General features: G+C 41.9%; 1 protein-coding gene across 8 annotated transcripts in view; it reads right to left on the bottom strand.

Moving 5' to 3' along the window:
• LOC117348972 (retinoid-binding protein 7-like) overlaps positions 1 to 17301 on the bottom strand; it is a 72452-nt gene that overhangs the window by 22136 nt on the left and 33015 nt on the right. For 3 of the 8 annotated variants that reach the window (XM_033921723.1, XM_033921721.1, XM_033921724.1), the window contains exons 5-7: positions 10690 to 10770; positions 7463 to 7525; positions 3418 to 3911 (exon numbers count right to left, since the gene is read on the bottom strand). In XM_033921723.1, coding sequence (XP_033777614.1) covers positions 3493 to 3911; positions 7463 to 7525; positions 10690 to 10770 — 563 coding nt within the window. In that variant the 3' untranslated portion in view covers positions 3418 to 3492. Of the gene's footprint in view, positions 1 to 3417; positions 3912 to 7462; positions 7526 to 10689; positions 10771 to 17301 lie in introns of those variants that run through there. The other 5 variants (XM_033921717.1, XM_033921720.1, XM_033921718.1 and 2 more) reach the window with 5 other exon arrangements.

The raw sequence follows: 17301 nt of genomic DNA, 5'->3' as shown, positions 1-17301 counted from the left end.
TGTAAATGATTTCAATCTCCTGGGCTCTTTCATAAACAAAGAAACAACTAGCAGGGAAGAAATACTCTGCAGAATAGCACTTGGTTGCTCTTCAGTGAAGGCTCCCAACAAAGTATTCAAAGGCAAGGAAATAACACTCCAAATGAAGATCAGACTTGTCCATGCTCTCATTTTCTCAGTAGTCAATTACGGATGTGAAAGCTAGGCACTATGGAAACAAGACAGAAAGAAGATTACTGTATTTTCACATAGATAATGCGCACCCGTGTAAAACACGCACACGGAAAACACAAATTTATGTACAGAAATTTTTATATACCGCGCACACCCGTATACCGCGCATGCTGCCCGACTCTCCTTTCGCCCGCCCCGACTCTCCTCTGGAGACCCCGACTCTCTTTTCACCCGCCCCGACTCTCCTTTCCTCCTTGAAGTCCTGTCCCTACCCTGAAAGCCTGATGCCCCCCCCGACGTCCGATTCACCCCCCCCCCGCAGGACCACTCGCACCCCCACCCCGAAGGACCGCTCGCACGCACCCGCACCCCCACCCTGAAGGACCGCTCGCACCCCCACCCCGAAGGAGCGCTCGCACTCCCACCCCGAAGGACCGCTCGCACCCCCACAGCCTCCCCCCTCCCCCATGGAGAAGCTGTCTACCTTGTTTCCGGATGCCAGCGAGCCCAGCTGTTTCCTCTGCCGGCGGTCCCGCCCCTTCTCTGAGCCCTGCTGCGCTGCTTCCTCTTCTGGCGGTACCGCCCTTTCTCTGACGTCTGAGAAAGGGCGGGACCGCCTGAAGAGGAAGCAGCGCAGCACAGGGCTCTGAGAAGGGGCAGGACCGCCGGCAGAGGAAGCAGCTGGGCTGGCATCCGGAAACAAGGTAGACAGCTTCTCCATGGGGGAGGGGGGGAGGCTGTGGGGGTGCGAGCGGTCCTTCGGGTGGGGTGCGAGCGCTCCTTCCGGGTGGGAGTGCGAGCGCTCCTTCCGGGTGATGAATCGGGCGTCGGGGGGGGGGGGGAACTATGTAAAAAAAATTTTGTACAACGCGCTCACGCGTATAACGTGCAAGGGTATGCGCGGTATGTAAAAACCACGTATAACACGCGCGTTATATGCGAGAAAATACGGTAATTCATTTGAGCTTTGGTGATGGAGAAGGATTTTATGTGCACCGTGGATCACCAGAAGAACTATCAAAATGATTCTGGAAGAGATCAAACTGGCTACATCACTTGAAGCCCAAATGATGAAGTTACAACTGTCTTATTTTGGTTACACCGTTAGAAGAGAGAGATCACTGGAGAAGGACATCAAGTTTGGGAAGTTCAAAGGAACCAGGCGAAGATATGGCAACCAGATGGCGGGACACATCAAAAACAACCATGGGGATGAAGCTGGAGGACTTTATCGGACTAGCATAAAATTGATTTCTTTTTAGATCAGTAATTCATCAAGTCGCTAGTACTCAAACATGAGTCAATGGCACCTAACAAAACTAGTAGAAAACCAAATGTATCATAATGAAAATATACAATCATTATCATTTATTAGAAAATTTTAATTTACAATTTCAACATTATCTTCTATAATTACATCATTGTCTTTAATTACCAATGCATCAAATACTACTACTATTAGAAAATGGTGTGATTTAACTCTTTTACAAGGCAAAGCAGTTTCCTTTATGTACAAACTTTTAAGAGACAATCATTATCTATTCTTGGATGAATTCCAAACTACAGTAAATGGAATCAGCTTTTAAATATTTCATTGTCTCAATCAAATTGGACCCTTTATTGGACCAAAATTAATCGTCTATTACTATCTGCTGGAATCTCTCAATCTCTCCACTTTATCATGTGGAATGCTACCTAGACTCCTCACAGAATGTGGAAAGTTAAATTACTATCAAACGATAAATGTTAGCATTGCAACTCCTCCTCCGGCACACTACAATATATGATTTTTGATTGTATTCAAATCCAACCTTTCTGGATTGAAGCTTGGGAAACCATAAAAGAGATTACCAACTGTACAGTTGAGATAAATTTACATCCGTGTTTTGTAAATTCTTATTGTAAGCCTAAATTGATTGATGAACTAATTGGTATTGGTATTCAACATATTTTAAAAAATTGGAAATATGCTGGTCTCCTATTGACATATGTACAGAAGAATCACATCAAAATGTAATGTTATTGTTAACTGCCAGATTATTTAAACAGCGCCGCTGTTGGCTGTCACGAACGCATGTCAATCACACGACGGCACTGTTTAGAGACTTGCAACTCCGGCAAAGATATGTACTGGAAATGTAGGCCAAGGTTTTCAAGGCCTACCTTTCCGGCACTTACCTTGGATGTGAATCACGCCTTACGCCACTTCCAGTGTTAGCCATGCCCACAGTGGTGTTAGGCACTGGTAGGTACTTCTGGATGCGCAATTCCAGCATGGTTTGTTTAGGCACCAGTAGGTACTTTGAATTTTGATTTAAACACCATTTAAAACAGCATTTTCTTCTTAACTTAGGTATCGGTAGAGCGCCCACTGGCGTCTAAGTTAAAGCACCATTTACTGTATATAATTTCCCCCTAAATGAATAATGCATCTTAGGCCTACTTTCAAGAGTATTCTTGACATACGATTATATTATATGCTGTTCAATAACCATCCTTTATGCAATGTTTAAAAGTTCTAATAAAAATATTGAACTTAAAAAAAAAAAGAATAACTGATGTGGCTAAGAGTAATGCAAGGGCATATAAGCTAGGATAACTTAAAGGGAAGAATTCTTTTAATGGAAATAGTTTGCCTGTCTGGAAAATGCGCTCAAGAAAAGAAAACATTTACTATAAACCTACAATTAACTAAGTATGCTGTTAAAGCCAGAGGCTGCAATTTGAATCCCAGAGAGACGCTAGTAAATAAGAACATAAGAATTGTCGCTGCTGGGTCAGACCAGTGGTCCATTGTGCCTAGCAGTCCGCTCACGCGGTGGGCCCTTAGGTCAAAGACCAGGGCCCTACCTGCATATGTTCTGGTTCAGCAGGAACTTGTCTAATTTTGTCTTGAATCCCTGGAGGGTGTTTTCCCCTATAACAGCCTCCGGAAGAGCGTTCCAATTTTCTGCCACTCTGGGTTTGAGTTAAAACCCAGGAACTAATTTGTATAAGTAGGGAAAGAAATGGTTGCATGTTAAAAGTTGTTAAAACGCATATGGAGAAGACACGCGTTCACTTAAATCTGCAAATAAGGTTTGTTGATTGAGCAGGACACCGATGTACTTTCATTGTAATGGTGTTAAGTGCTTAATTTCTGGTCCCGAGAGCTAACCCAGAATCTTAGAATCTAGGGAAAGCCAAGATGACTTTAGATTGTCCAAAAGATATCTACTAAATCCAAAAGTACAAGAGAAGGAATGAGATCTTGAACATAAAACCTTTATTTGTCTTTTTACATAATGGCATCATTCTTTATCCTTTCCTTGAGTACAGTCACAGTGAGATGGAAGGGAAGGACATGAAGGTGCTGACTTTTTGCAGAGGTGCCAGGATGACATTAGCATTGCACTCCTCACTTGCTTGAGTGTAAAGACAGTGCCTTTCAATATAATCCAGGACTGAGGATGGTAACAGGTAGCGCACACTCTGGCCTCTGCGAAGCGCTCGCCGGATCTTGGTGGCTGAGATGTCATTCTGGATCCACTCAGTCACCAATATAATATTCCTTCTGAATTGCCATAGCACATCTAACTCATAGATGAACTTCTGTGCATCACTGCCAGCTCTACTTATGCATACCAGGCCATAGTCTGATAAAATCTCTACAATATCCTCCTCCTTCCAGAGATTGGGGACTGCGAAAGACTCCAGCAGATCTGCTCCACAAAGAAGCTTCAACTCAGGACTCCCTGCTGAGAGACATAGAAACATGATGGCAAACTCAGTTCAAGTGTCTTTCAGTCACTATGCAATTGTTTACCGGGGGTCCTGATTTTATAACAAGACATCTAAGTGAGAAATCTAAAATGCATTGATTTTATGAAGGTAACAGGTACCTTTATAAAACACCTGTTCCAAAGCTGGTGTATATGTGTTCTTTACTGTTGTACACTGGTAATTTATAAACTATGCAAGTACACTGTAACTCAGGGGTGTCAAATGTCGGTTCTTGAGGGCTGCAATCCAGTCGGGTACTCAGGATTTCCCCAATGAATATGCAGGAGATCTATTTACATGCACTGCTTTCATTGTATGCTAATAGATCTCCTGCATATTCATTGGGGAAATCCTGAGAACCTGACTGGATTGCGGCTCTGAAGAACCAACATTTGACACCCCTGCTGTAACTCCTTGTGAGAGATTGGACTTTCACCCCCCCTCCAACCCACCCTGGGTTTGGGAAGTAAAACTTATGTACACATACTCTGGACACACTTTGAAACTGCCACAAAACAGGACCCCTAGTCTGTTTCCTCACAGCCCAGGGAGGAAAATTACTCTCAGTTCAACTCAGCAGTTTGGTTCAATAACATAATTCTTCACATCTCAGAAGGTTCACAGGAATCTCCAAATGCTCCTTTGACCCCTAAACATATTTCACAGTTCTCAGAATAATAAGTTGGGCTTACCTCAGCCATCCAAGCACAAAAGTCTCACAATATCAGCTCTTTCAAACAGTCCTTCCCAGACTTCCCCTTAATCCATAACTCTGAGCCTTCTCTGCTCAAGGAAGTCTCTTCATGGAGACCTCCCTGAATGACTCTCCTTTATGGCATATAAACACCTTCCTGCTGAGTTTCTGATTCACATAAATCTGTAAATAAGGTTTGCTGATTGAGCAGGACACTGATGTACTTTCATTGTAATGGTGTTAGTGCTGAATTTCTGGCCCCAAGAGCTAACCCAGAAGAGACCTTTCATCACACTATCCAGAATCCTAGAATCTAGGGAAAACCAAAATGATCTTCGATTGGCCAAAAGACTCAGCTGGGCTGCCTTGTTAAGGTAGCTCAGCACTGAGCTGTAGAGCCCAGTGCATTCTTGGACATGTAGTCCACTCAGTCTTGGGCTAGCAGTCCCTGCTGTATGGAGATGGAATGGTAGCATTAGTGGAAGATAACCCCTTATTCTGCCACCCTCCACTGTTCTACCCAATCTAAGTCTCCAGGAATATCTACATGCAGATTCTGTACAAGCCGACATATACTTTCTGTGCACACTGGGGTAAATATTCAGGCTACAGCGGTCAGTATTTTTTAAATGTTGCCCACTGGAGCTTAAGTGGGTCCTGGCCAATATTCAGCCAGGGCCTGCATAAAACATTTATGTGGGCCCCAGCTGAATATTGGCCAGGAGCTGCATAGCTATTTAAAGGCTCTATTAGGCCCCCTTCTCTGCTCCCACAAAAGACCCCCCCTTCTCCTCTTCCCGGGACTACTATAGCTACCTGGTGGTCCAGTGGAGATGATGGTGGCAGGAACAAAGCCTCCTTGCTTGCAGGAACTCCCTTGGTGGCAGGAGCAAAGCACTCTTGTGGCTGCCTGCAGAAAATGGCAGCTGTAACGTCTCATGGTACTACAAAAGTACCATGAGCTACGGCAAGAGGTTGTAGTTGTCATTTTCTACAGGCAGCTGCAAGGAACAGGAATGAGGGGCTTTTGCTCCTAGTGACCCCATGGGAGCTATATGGGATTCACTAAGCTATATGTGTTCTGCTTCTGAATACTGTTGGCACCTGCACCACCCCTGGCTCCTCCCCAATGCCACCACTGTACCACCGTTATCCTGCCCATTCAGTGGCATTGTCTGGTTAAGTAAAGTTGAATGTTGGTGATTAGGCAACCTCAGGCAATTGAAGCAGTTAGGAGCCTCTTCTGCCCACTTAAATTGCTTTGAATATTGGCTAGATAAGCTTTATGCATGCATGCCATCACACAATTTTTATAAAATCCATTTCTACATGTATGAGTAAAACAGAATTTACATGCAGAAGAAGCTTTTTAAAATGACTGCCTTAGTATGTTAACACAACAGAGACTACACAAGGGCCAGTACTCACAACCACAGTAGTAATATAGTACATGATAAAAAAAAAATACACCAACACAAAAAAGAGAGACCAACTAGTCTATGCAGTGTGCAAAGCAATGGTGGAAGCAACTAAATCCTCTCTTCCACATGCTGAGGTTTGGTACGTCCCTGCCCCTGTACTTAGCTACTTACCCGCTGGCAGGACCTATCCTCTGACGCATCCTGCTGTGCTGATGCAACTTCTTATGGGTGGGACATGGCAGAGGAAAGTTCCTGTCATCAACAGAGGCAGCCTTTAGAGCGGTCTATGCTGTAGAGCAGTGGTTCCCAACCCTGTCCTGGAGGAACACCAGGCCAATTGGGTTTTCAGGCTAGCCCTAATGAATATGCATGAAGCAAATTTGCATGCCTATCACTTCCATCATATGCAAATCTCTCTCATGCATATTCATTAGGGCTAGCCTGAAAACCCGATTGGCCTGGTGTTCCTCCAGGACAGGGTTGGGAATCACTGCTGTAGAGAACCAGGTGGATGGGTAGCTGAATGCAGGGGGTGAGGGTGTGCTGGATCTTGGGTGGGGGGATCTCAGTTCTCTTGCCTAGGTACAAGATAAAGGTATTCCCTCTATGCAAGGACCTACTCATGAATGACTTATGGGGGCCACCACTTGCATGACAGTTTCTTGCCAATTATTGGGTTGTTTGCCATTGTCTCTCTCAGTCATCTTTACCCCACCCCAAGGCTGGGTACTCATTTACTGACAGGGTGGATAGATGGCTCAGTTGGCCAGGGGCTAGCTACCTGACAGAAATCCCAGTGTGGGATTTGAACTCAGGTTGTGGGCGCAGTGGACAAGCAACCTATTAATTGCAAGACCTGCCCCCCTAAATAAATACAGACTGTTGGTTTGGGATTTGAGCCTTGGCTAGTAGGCGCAACCCTCAAGCCTCTCTTTGTCAGGAGGATGGTGTCCCCTGATCTACTCCCAAGAGAGTATGCGTGTGTAAGAACAAAGTTGTGTGTACTTTGTAGTTATAAGGTGAGTCTCCCATCCTTAGAATTGTTCTTTGGGCTTTCTTTTATATCTCATTCCTTTTTCCACAGCTGAAAGCAAGTTACCTTCATTTATTTCCATGCCTTCAAACTAAGTTTGTACCTGAGGCAATGGAGGGCTTAGTGACTTGCCCAGTGTCACAAGGAGTGTCAGCAAGATTTGAACAATGCCCTGAAGAACAGATTTAAAGAATGCCAGTGATTGATAAAATTACCTGGTATCAGAATTTTCCCTTCAGAATTTTAAAGTCACAATTGAACAACAAAGGACCATTAATCTAGACATAGTTTGCACTTTCCTTCTCCTCCTTCCCAAGGAATCCAGATGAAGTAGTAGTTTGTAAGAAAACACTTTATCTATAAACAGTACACTGATACCTGAATCTGACATTTTTCTTGAAGCTCTTTTAGTCTGTTCACTGTTGAATGTATCTAGTGATGCTAGGGAAAACAAAAAGACAGAAATGAAAGCATCACAGACAAGTACATGGAATATTTTCAGGTTTTTCTGGATGGAGAAGGGGCAGCTGAACTTGTAAAATAATTTCATTTCTGTTGCCTATTAGGCTCTAACCTAGTAGGCAGCAGGAATGACATTGTCACTATAGTTATATAACACCTGATGGTCACCATATTTTCTAAATGTTGATTGCTGCAGCTAAAAGAATGTGTATATTTAGTGATGCTACATTGGCAGGCAGCAATGCTAAATATATGTCAGAGTGATCACTAGCAACTAAACATATAGCAATGATATTCAAATGTTATACAAGTGGAGGGGCATAATCAAAAGATATGTCTAAATCCGATTAAGATGTATGGTGCTAGGCACCCAAAATCGGCAGCGGGAAAATGTCCATTATTGCAATTTTTTTTAAAAATTACTATTTAAGATTGTGCGTGGATATTTACACGGTGCCTAGTGATGGCTAAATCGAGACACCTTCCGCTGCCTGATGCCTACCTAAAAAATAGTCTTGATGATGGGTGGAGAATAGGTGTGGTTGACTTAGGCATCATTAGGCAATGATAAAACCTGGCCTAATATATCGGCATCTACCTCTAGGATGCCTAGCGACAATTTAGCATGTCTAGGTGCCACTAGGCATGATTCTATAAAGATGCCCAGTGGTTGATTGACAGCCATAGAGAGCGGCACATAGTTAGACATTATCATCCATACTCTGCCCAGGCATTATAAGGATAGTGCTGAAGTAGTTAGAGCAATTTTCAATCTGCATCTATATTGCCTTGGGAAATCAGTGGATGGTACGTTAGATAGATTGTGAGCCCACCGGGACAGATAGGGAAAATGCTTGAGTACCTGATTGTAAAACCGCTTAGATAACCTTGATAGGCAGTATATAAAATCCTAATAAAACCTGAAACTTAATGGAAGAGTTATGGACTAAAACCAAAGCATAGGACTGCAAAACATCAAGTTCTTTGTTAAAATATAACCCAATGATTAAATACAAAGACAAGGCAGATCAGAGAGAGCAGAATGCATGTAACACTACAAAGATGAGCAGAAATGAGACACTCTACCCCAGAATAAAAATAAATCTAGTGAAAGTCAAAATGACCTTTCACTGGCCCAAAATATATTTGCCAAGTCCACATAAAGTAAGAAAAGACCTTGAACATGCATGAGTCAACATTGAAAAAAAAGATGCTGACTGAGGGGATTAAATGCCGGTCACAATGTTTAAATCATTCACATCGCTCAGTGCAGCTAGCGACAGTAAATAAATGTATGAGCAATGGACAATACATATAGGGGGAAATTTTATATATAGCACTCAAAACCCCCCACTTAGCACTATTCTGTAAACCACACCTAAAGTTATGCATGATTTATAGACTAGAGTTTAGTGTTGGGATCCATGACTAAACTTAGGTGTGACCATTTACAACAAATATAATCGGGTGTAAATCCCTGTGCCTAACTTAGGCATGGATTGGACATATTCTATAACAGGGATCTCAAAGTCCCTCCTTGAGGGCCTCAATCCAGTCGGGTTTTCAGGATTTCCCCAATGAATATGCATGAGATCTATGTGCATGCACTGCTTTCAATGCATATTCATTGGGGAAATCCTGAAAATCCAACTGGATTGCGGCCCTCAAGGAGGGACTTTGAGATCCCTGTTCTATAATAATGTGCCCCTAACCAGCCCATGTCTCTCCCACAGCCAAGCCCCCTTATTGGTTCCACGCACTAGAATTTACATGCACCTCTTTATAGAACACACCTAAAGAGATGCTCGCGTAAATTCTAGTTGGTAACAATAATTGCCTATTAGTGGCCAATTATCAGCACCGATTGGGCTTGCTAATTTGCATGCATATATACATAGAACCCAGGGGATAGCAACAATATTCAGCTACTATCCACATAGTTAAATGATTGAATTTAGTACTGGCAGCACCAGTAGAGTCCATATGAATTTTTGGAGATACTATGAATTCACAGATAGTATATTCACACATTTAGCAGTTGCTGTTAAACAAATAAGTGCTTTGAATATTGACCCCACAAATCTTTATTCCTCTTTTCACAAGACTGCCATATGTAACTGCAAACAAACATTAGATAGATTTAGAAACAGATGTCACTCTTGGTCCTTTCTTCTCCCTCAGTAAAGGAAAGAAAAAAAAAAAAAAGAAGAGCTGGTGCTTGATCTTTGTAGCAGAATTAAGATGAGGTTGATATTAGGCATTGTACTGCAGGAAGTCCATTATGTGATGCACTCCTGCACAGTGGGTAGCAACAGGTAGTGCACACGTTGGCCCCTCTGCAGGGCTCATCAGATTTTGGTGGCTGAGATGTCATTCTGGATTCATTCTTTTGTTAGTACAACGTTCCTTCTGTGTCGCCACAACACATCTGACTTATTAGATGAATTTCTGTACCTTGATGCCAGCTCGGTTTATGTATCCCAGGCCAAGGTCTGACCCAATCTCCATAATATCTGCTACTTTCCAGAGAATGGGATTGCTAAAAGACTCTAGCAAATCTGTTTCATCCTGGAGAGAGACAAACTCAGCTCAGGTGTCCTCTGGCCACGACATGTAACTGCCAGTTGTGTGTGGCTATATACAAGAATGACTGCACAAGCATCAGTACTCATGATCACGCCAGCAATGTGGTACTTGCATGACAGCAGACCAACAGTTCATTCAGTTTGTCCACACTGCAAGGATACAACCCAATTGTCAGCTAGCGAATGTGGCCATCTATAGTATGTGGGTTTCAAGATGCCCACAATGAATATGAATATGAGAGATTTGCATACCAAGGATTTCCTGAGACTTGAACCCGTGACTTGCAGCTGAGTCATGAAGGCTGCTTAGCTACAACCTGCTCCCAAAAATGAGACCATGAGAGGCAGAAGCTTGGCCTCCCCCCCCACCCCCATTTAAGGGTATCTTTTGTAAGCTTTATAGTGAGATTTATCTACAGGGGTAAACATGAATTGGTTCATCTTTTGTCTTCTATTTCTTAGGGTAGGTGGGCAGAAGAATTTATGAGCATTTATCATTATTTAGACCTATTCTAATTAGTAATAACAGAAAACCTATATATAATTTTATTCCCCTACCTTTTCTAGATTTAGGCAATACAGTGCTTGATTTTTCAGTTTCTATGCCAGATGATTTTGATCCTTTATTAGGCCACAGACCTATGAAAAGTAGAAGATATAAAAACTTTCAGTAAACAAAAAACTTACTTTAAATGGACTTTAATTACAGTCAGGAAGGTTATTACATTAACTCCTCTTGCTCATATCTTCCAAGTCCCTGTTACAGCATCAGTGTTAGATCTGATTGTAATAAAAAGTCTTTAACATTATCACATAGTAGGAGATCATTAACCAGGTTTAGTTAGCCCTCTGGTTCTTGTAAATTTGCCCTTCGGGCTATAGAATTCTTCACCAACCTCGAGGAAGGAGAAGGGGAAGAGGTATTTTTCTGATCTAGAAAGACTTTTTAAATGTGATGAGACCAAACTCATTTTAAGTCCTAGAAATAACTGCCTGCAGAATTACAGATAAAATGTTAACTAATAAGCTAGGTTGCGTCTTCATTTATCAACCACCCGGTAACTGGACAAAATACACAAGCACTTTTATATAATTTTATTTCTCAATATGCTATACTGTTCCAATACTATACAGTGATGTGAATATCCATCTGGAAAACTGAGGACAGTGATGTAAGAGTCATTAAGCAATTATTATGCAGTTTTATTTGACATCTGCTTTTGCTTTCGGAGGATCACCTCCTGTTAATCTTTATGCTAGGTGACATTGAAATTACTAGCAATATGCTTAAGTGGTTTGATGGCTTTTGTCAAGTAGGATTTATAGGGTGAAAATATGCAATGCAATCTCAGAAGCATCTCAGTTGTAGTGCCCCATAAGAATCGTGAGAACATAAGAGCTGCCATACTGGGACACACTGAAGGTCAATCAAACCCTGTATCCTGTTTCCAACAGTGGCCAACGCAGGTCACAAGTACCTGGCAAGATCCCAAAGAGATTTGATGCTGCTTATCCTAGGGGTAAGCACTGGATTTCTCCAAGCCATCTTAATAATACCCTATGGCTTTCTCTTTTAGGCAATTACTTTTTTAAACCCTAAGCTCACTGCTTTCACTACATTCTCTAGCAACAAATTCCAGAGTTTAATTACTTGTTGAGTGAAGATATTTTCTCTCCGGTTTGTTTTAAATCTAAGTAGTTTTCATCGCATGCCCCTAGTCCTAGTATTTTTGGAAACAGCAAACGAGTGATTCACAACTACTCATTCTACCCCACTCAGCATTTTATAGACGTCTATCATATCACCCCTGAGGTGTGTCTTCCCCAAGATGAAGAGCCCTAGCCACTTTAGCCTTTCCTCTTAGGGAAGTCGTTCCATCTCTTATCATTTTTGTCGACCTTCTCTGTACCTTTTCTAATTCCGCTACATCTTTTTTGAGATGCGGCAACCAGAACTGCACACATATTTGAGCGATACAAAGGCATGATAACATTTTCATCTTTATTTTTCATTCCTTTCCTAATAATTCCTAACGTTCTATTTGCTTTCTTAGCTATCGCCACACACTGAGCTGAGGGTTTCAATGTATCCTTAATGACACCTAGATCCTTTTCTTGGGCAGTGACTCCTAATGTATCATGCAGCTATAGTTCAGGTTCCTCTTTCTCATGTACATCATTTTGCACATGTTCACATTAAACATTATTTGCCATTTTGATGCCGTCTCCCAAGGTTCTCTTGCAATTTTTCATAATCCTCCTGTGATTTAACTACTTTGTCTCATCAGTAAATGTAATTACTGTTCCTTTTGTTCTCAGCCTTATGTGTATGCCAGTGAACCTCACTATTTACCTTTCTCCATTGAGAATATTGAACATTTAACCCTACTCTCTGTTTTCTTTCGACCAGTTCTTAATCCTTAATAGAATGTTACCTCCTATCCCATGATTTTCTAATTTATTTAGAAGTCTTTCATGAGGCACTTTGTCAAATGCCTTTTGAAAATCCAAATATACAATATAGACAGGCTCACCTTTATCTATATGTTCATTTACCCCTTCAAAGAAATGTAGTGGATTAGTGAGGCAAGATTTGCCTTGACTAAATTCGTGTTGGCTTTGTCTAATTAATCCACACTTATGTATATGCTCTGCTATTTTGTTCTTTATAATAATCTCAACAATTTTGCCTGACATTGACATCAGGCTCACCGGTCTATAAATTTCCAGGATCACCTCTGGAAGCCTTTTTAAAAATTGGCATCACTTTGGCCACCCTCCAGTCCTCCGGTATTATGCTGAATTTTAAAGAAAAATTACAAATCACTAACAATAGCTCTGCAAGTTCATTTTTTAAAATTCTCTCAGCACCTAAAAAAGTCTTTACTGTGTGTTTTTGCTTCCAGCATAACCTTCTTTTCAAGGTCTCTCTTTGCCTTCCTTATTAGCACCTTGCATTTGACTTGCCATTCCTTGCGACTTTTTTTTTCCTGCTCAAATTGGACACTTAAAGAGAGTGTGTGTTATATACTTCTGAACTGAGAGAGATATGCAACAGGATGTGTTTTGAAGAAGATGGCCTTTTGGATTTACAAAGCTAAGTTACTTTTCTTCCTGCTCAAATTGGACACTTAAAAGAGAGCATGTGTTATATACTTCTGAACTGCCCGCAGGTAATGGGAGACTGTTTGCAACATTATTGATTAATATATAGTGGAGTGCTATATTAGTGGAGTGCAGATTCTACTGAAGTCTTTCTCTCTACTTTTTTTGACTTTTTGGTTGTTCCACTATTTGTGGTTTATGTTGCAGCAGTCTCTTCATTCCTTCGGATGAGAGTACAGGACATTTATTGTTTGGTAGTTGAAATCACCCATTATTATTGTGCTACCCAATTCGTTAGCCTCCCTAATTTCTGATAACATTTCAGCATCTATCTGTTCATCTTAGTCAGATGGATGGTAGTACACTCCTATCATTATCCTTTTCCCGTTTACACTTGGAATTTCTATCCATAGGGTTTCTAAGGTGTGTTTCTGAACCTGTAGAATTTTGTCCATTCGCTTCAAGGCCCTCCTTAATATATAAGGTTATGCCTCCACCAATTCGATCCACCCTATCATGGCGATATAGTTTGTATCCTGGTATGACAGTGTTCCATTGCTTATCTTCTTCCACCAGGTCTCAGAGATGCCTTTTATATCTATCTTTTCATTTAGTGCAATATATTCTAATTCTCCCATTTTGTTTCTTAGGCTTATGGCATTGGCATACAGATATTTCAAACAATGTTTATCATATCTATTTACAATTTGCTCAGCAGTTGGCATGGATAATTTGCAATCTTTAAAATTAGACTGATCTGTATTTAAGCAAACCTTGTCTACCTTGGCCTATATATTACAATCTCGCTATCAGGATGCACTGTCTTCCCTTTTAAGATGTTATTTTTTTTAAGATACCTTGTTCCAAACCATGCTCTTCTGAGTGACTGTCAGCCTTCCCTCTGTTTCTAGTTCAAAAGCTTCTCTATCTCCTTTTTAAATGTTGACGCCAGCAGCCTGGTTCCACTCTGGTGAAGGTGGAGTCCATTTTTGTGGAATAGGTTCCCCCTTCCCCAGCATGTTGCCCAGTTCCTAAGAAATCTAAAACCCTCCTCACTGCACAATTGCCTCATCCACATATTCAGACTCTGGAGCTCTGCCTGTCTCTTGGGTCCCACATGTAGAACAGAGAGTACTTCTGAAAATGCTACCCTGGAGGTTCTGGATTTTTAACTTCCTACCTAAGAGCCGAACGAAAGATCCCAAGGGAATGGAGGTTTTACTGGGGGCCTGATAAGCAGTATTCCCTTTAGAAATCTAGCTATGTCTGGATGAGATGCCAGTGTAGATCTGTGGTCTTGAGCCCTAAAATAAGAGTGTCCCGCTACTTGGACTTTAGGGGACACCACTATAAGCCCTTTGTCAAGGCCAGCCTGGAGGCAGGCTAACACCACAGAGATCGGAGCAGAGAAAGGCTCCTCCTTTTCCTGGATGCACCAGTACTAGAAAATTTCCCAAGCCTTGGCATAGGCAGAGACCGTTGTCATCATCTTAGACCTGAGCAGAGTAGCAATGACCACTTCTGAGTATCCCTTGTGCGTTAACACATTGTGCTCAAGAGCCATGCCCTAACAGCAAAGCGATCTGGATCTTCTATGACCACTGGACTCTTGAGAAAGATAGTCTGGTTGCACTTGAAGCCTGAGACAGGGACTTGTCTGAAGACGCACTAGATCTGCATACTATGGTCTGCATAGCCAATCTTGAGCCTCAAGAATGACCTTTCCCCAGTGGCTTGTGATCCTGTGGTGGATCCTTCCTATCATGGGCCACAGAGCGAACATGTACAACAGCTTGCCCTGCGACCATGACTTCTGAGCTTGGACCTTTGATTGAAAAATCTGTCTAACTTCTTGTTTTGTGCTGTTGCCATGAGGTCAAATGTCAGATGACCCCAGTGATTAACAAGGGTTTGGAATGGTGTCACAGACAGTGTCCACTCGCCCAGATCCAAAGTTTGTCTGTTGAGGAAATTGGCTTGGACATTGTCCTCTCCCGCTATATGCGCCGTTGAGACAGCCTGAAGATGAAGCTCTTCCCATTTGAACAGTAAATGGCTTCCAGACTCAGCTGGGCACTCTTGGTGCCTCCTTGGCGATTGACATAGGCCACTGCAGTAATACTGTCTGAGAATATTCGGACTGCCTGACTTTCCAAAGTCTTCTCCAGTTTCTGCAAAGCCAGCCAAATGGCTTGAAGTTCCAGAATATTGATGACCACATTCTCTGGGAGGCCAACCAACATCCCTGAATCAGATTATGGTTGTAGTGTCCCCAGTCGAAGAGACTGGCATCTGTCATCACAAATACCCAGGAAGCTATATGCCCTTGGTTAGCAAGTGAGACTTCTGGTGTCCAGGGCAGAGACATCTGCAGAAAATCCGTCTGAGGGGACCAATGTGATAACAATGTGTTTTGGAGAGGGCACATGTGAGCTTTCACCCAGGGAACCATGTCTATTATTGCCACCATGGACCCAAGTACTTGAAGTTAGTGCCACGCTGATGGAGTTGGCTTGGATAGCAAGTTTGTTATTTGAGAGCAAATCTTCTGTCAGAGTGCCTCTGGAAGACAGACAAAGCTGTCCACCATGTTGAACAAGACACCCAGATATTCCAGGGACTGGGTTGGAGTCAAATGGCTCTTTAGAAATTTATTATCCAACCCAGGTTCTGCAGAACTTGGATCACCTGACACCCTGCTTGCTGTCCTTCACAGAATGATGGGACTTTGATCATCCAGTCATCCAGGTATGGATGAACCTGTAAGCCCATCTTTTACAGGTAGGTAGTCACTACCACCATCACCTTGGTGAAAGTGCAAGGCACAGTCACAAATCCAAAGGGAAGTACCAAGAACTGGTAATGGGTTTCCAGAACATGAAACCCAGGAACTTTCTGTGATCCGGAAATATGGGAATATGCAAATAGGGGACATGCTAGCAGTCTAAGTTTAATCCCTGTAGTGAATCAGTAATCAGATCCAACAGAGCCAAGGGTTTGAATAGCTGGAGAGCCATGGTATCATCCCCCGGATTGAGGGCCACTACAGGGTCTAATGCACCTGACTGCAACCATGCATTCCCTGACAGGGAGGGAGCATCCTTAGACAGCAATGGCATAGTAAGAGACCCGAAGAACAAGTGGGGAGTGGGATAGACCACATCAACCTTGGGGTAGACAATCTTTATTTGTATAAATCAGTTCAATAATAATACACATAAATTCACTTCAAAATTCACATTAAAAAGTCCTAATGATTGAAAGTCCTGGTTGGAAATTATGTGACCCAACACGGTCTGTGTTTCAGTCTTCAAATGGAGGCCTGCCTCAGGGGTGTAGTGCATCAGTCTAGAACAGGGATCTGAAAGTCTCTCCTTGAGGGCCGCAATCCAGTCGGGTTTTCAGGATTTCCCCAATGAATATGCATGAAATCTATGTGCATGCACTGCTTTCAATGCATATTGATTGGAGAAATCCTGAAAACCCGACTGGATTGCGTCCCTCAAGGAGGGACTTTCAGATCCCTGGTCTAGAAGAATATATTGAAGAAAGATAAGAATGCATACATGAAAAATACACTAAAAAAATAAATTAAAACAGAGCTTACATAAATAAATGGCTACACAGATATATAAAAACATATCTGTAAAAAGGGGGACATGACCCACATTTAAAACACATTTCATAAAAATATATCACATATATACTGATTAATAAAAAGAGGGTACATACCATTAAAAAAGCAAGCCAAATAATATCAAAACATGCAATTATCATAAATGAAGGACCATGTACATACTAAAATAAAAAACCATAAGCATGAAAGTGAAATATATAAAAAGTTAAAATGACAGCAAAACACATTTAAAATGAATATGATTGACTTGTAAAATAAATATCAAAAGCAAATAAACCAGCCCACAGATCATAAAAATAGCACCAATATCTGCATTTGTACAAGCCTACAGAGTATAGAATTAGCATAAAATTATGTACAAGCCTACAGAGCATAAAATATATGCACATTTAAGTGCATAGTGACAAACTCATAAGTCATAATAGATA

The sequence above is a fragment of the Geotrypetes seraphini genome, chromosome 15 (assembly GCF_902459505.1).
Source record: "Geotrypetes seraphini chromosome 15, aGeoSer1.1, whole genome shotgun sequence".
Taxonomy (NCBI): Eukaryota; Metazoa; Chordata; class Amphibia; order Gymnophiona; family Dermophiidae; genus Geotrypetes; species Geotrypetes seraphini.
Note: the sequence above shows the minus strand (reverse complement) of the source record. Positions and strands in the feature narration are given on the sequence as shown.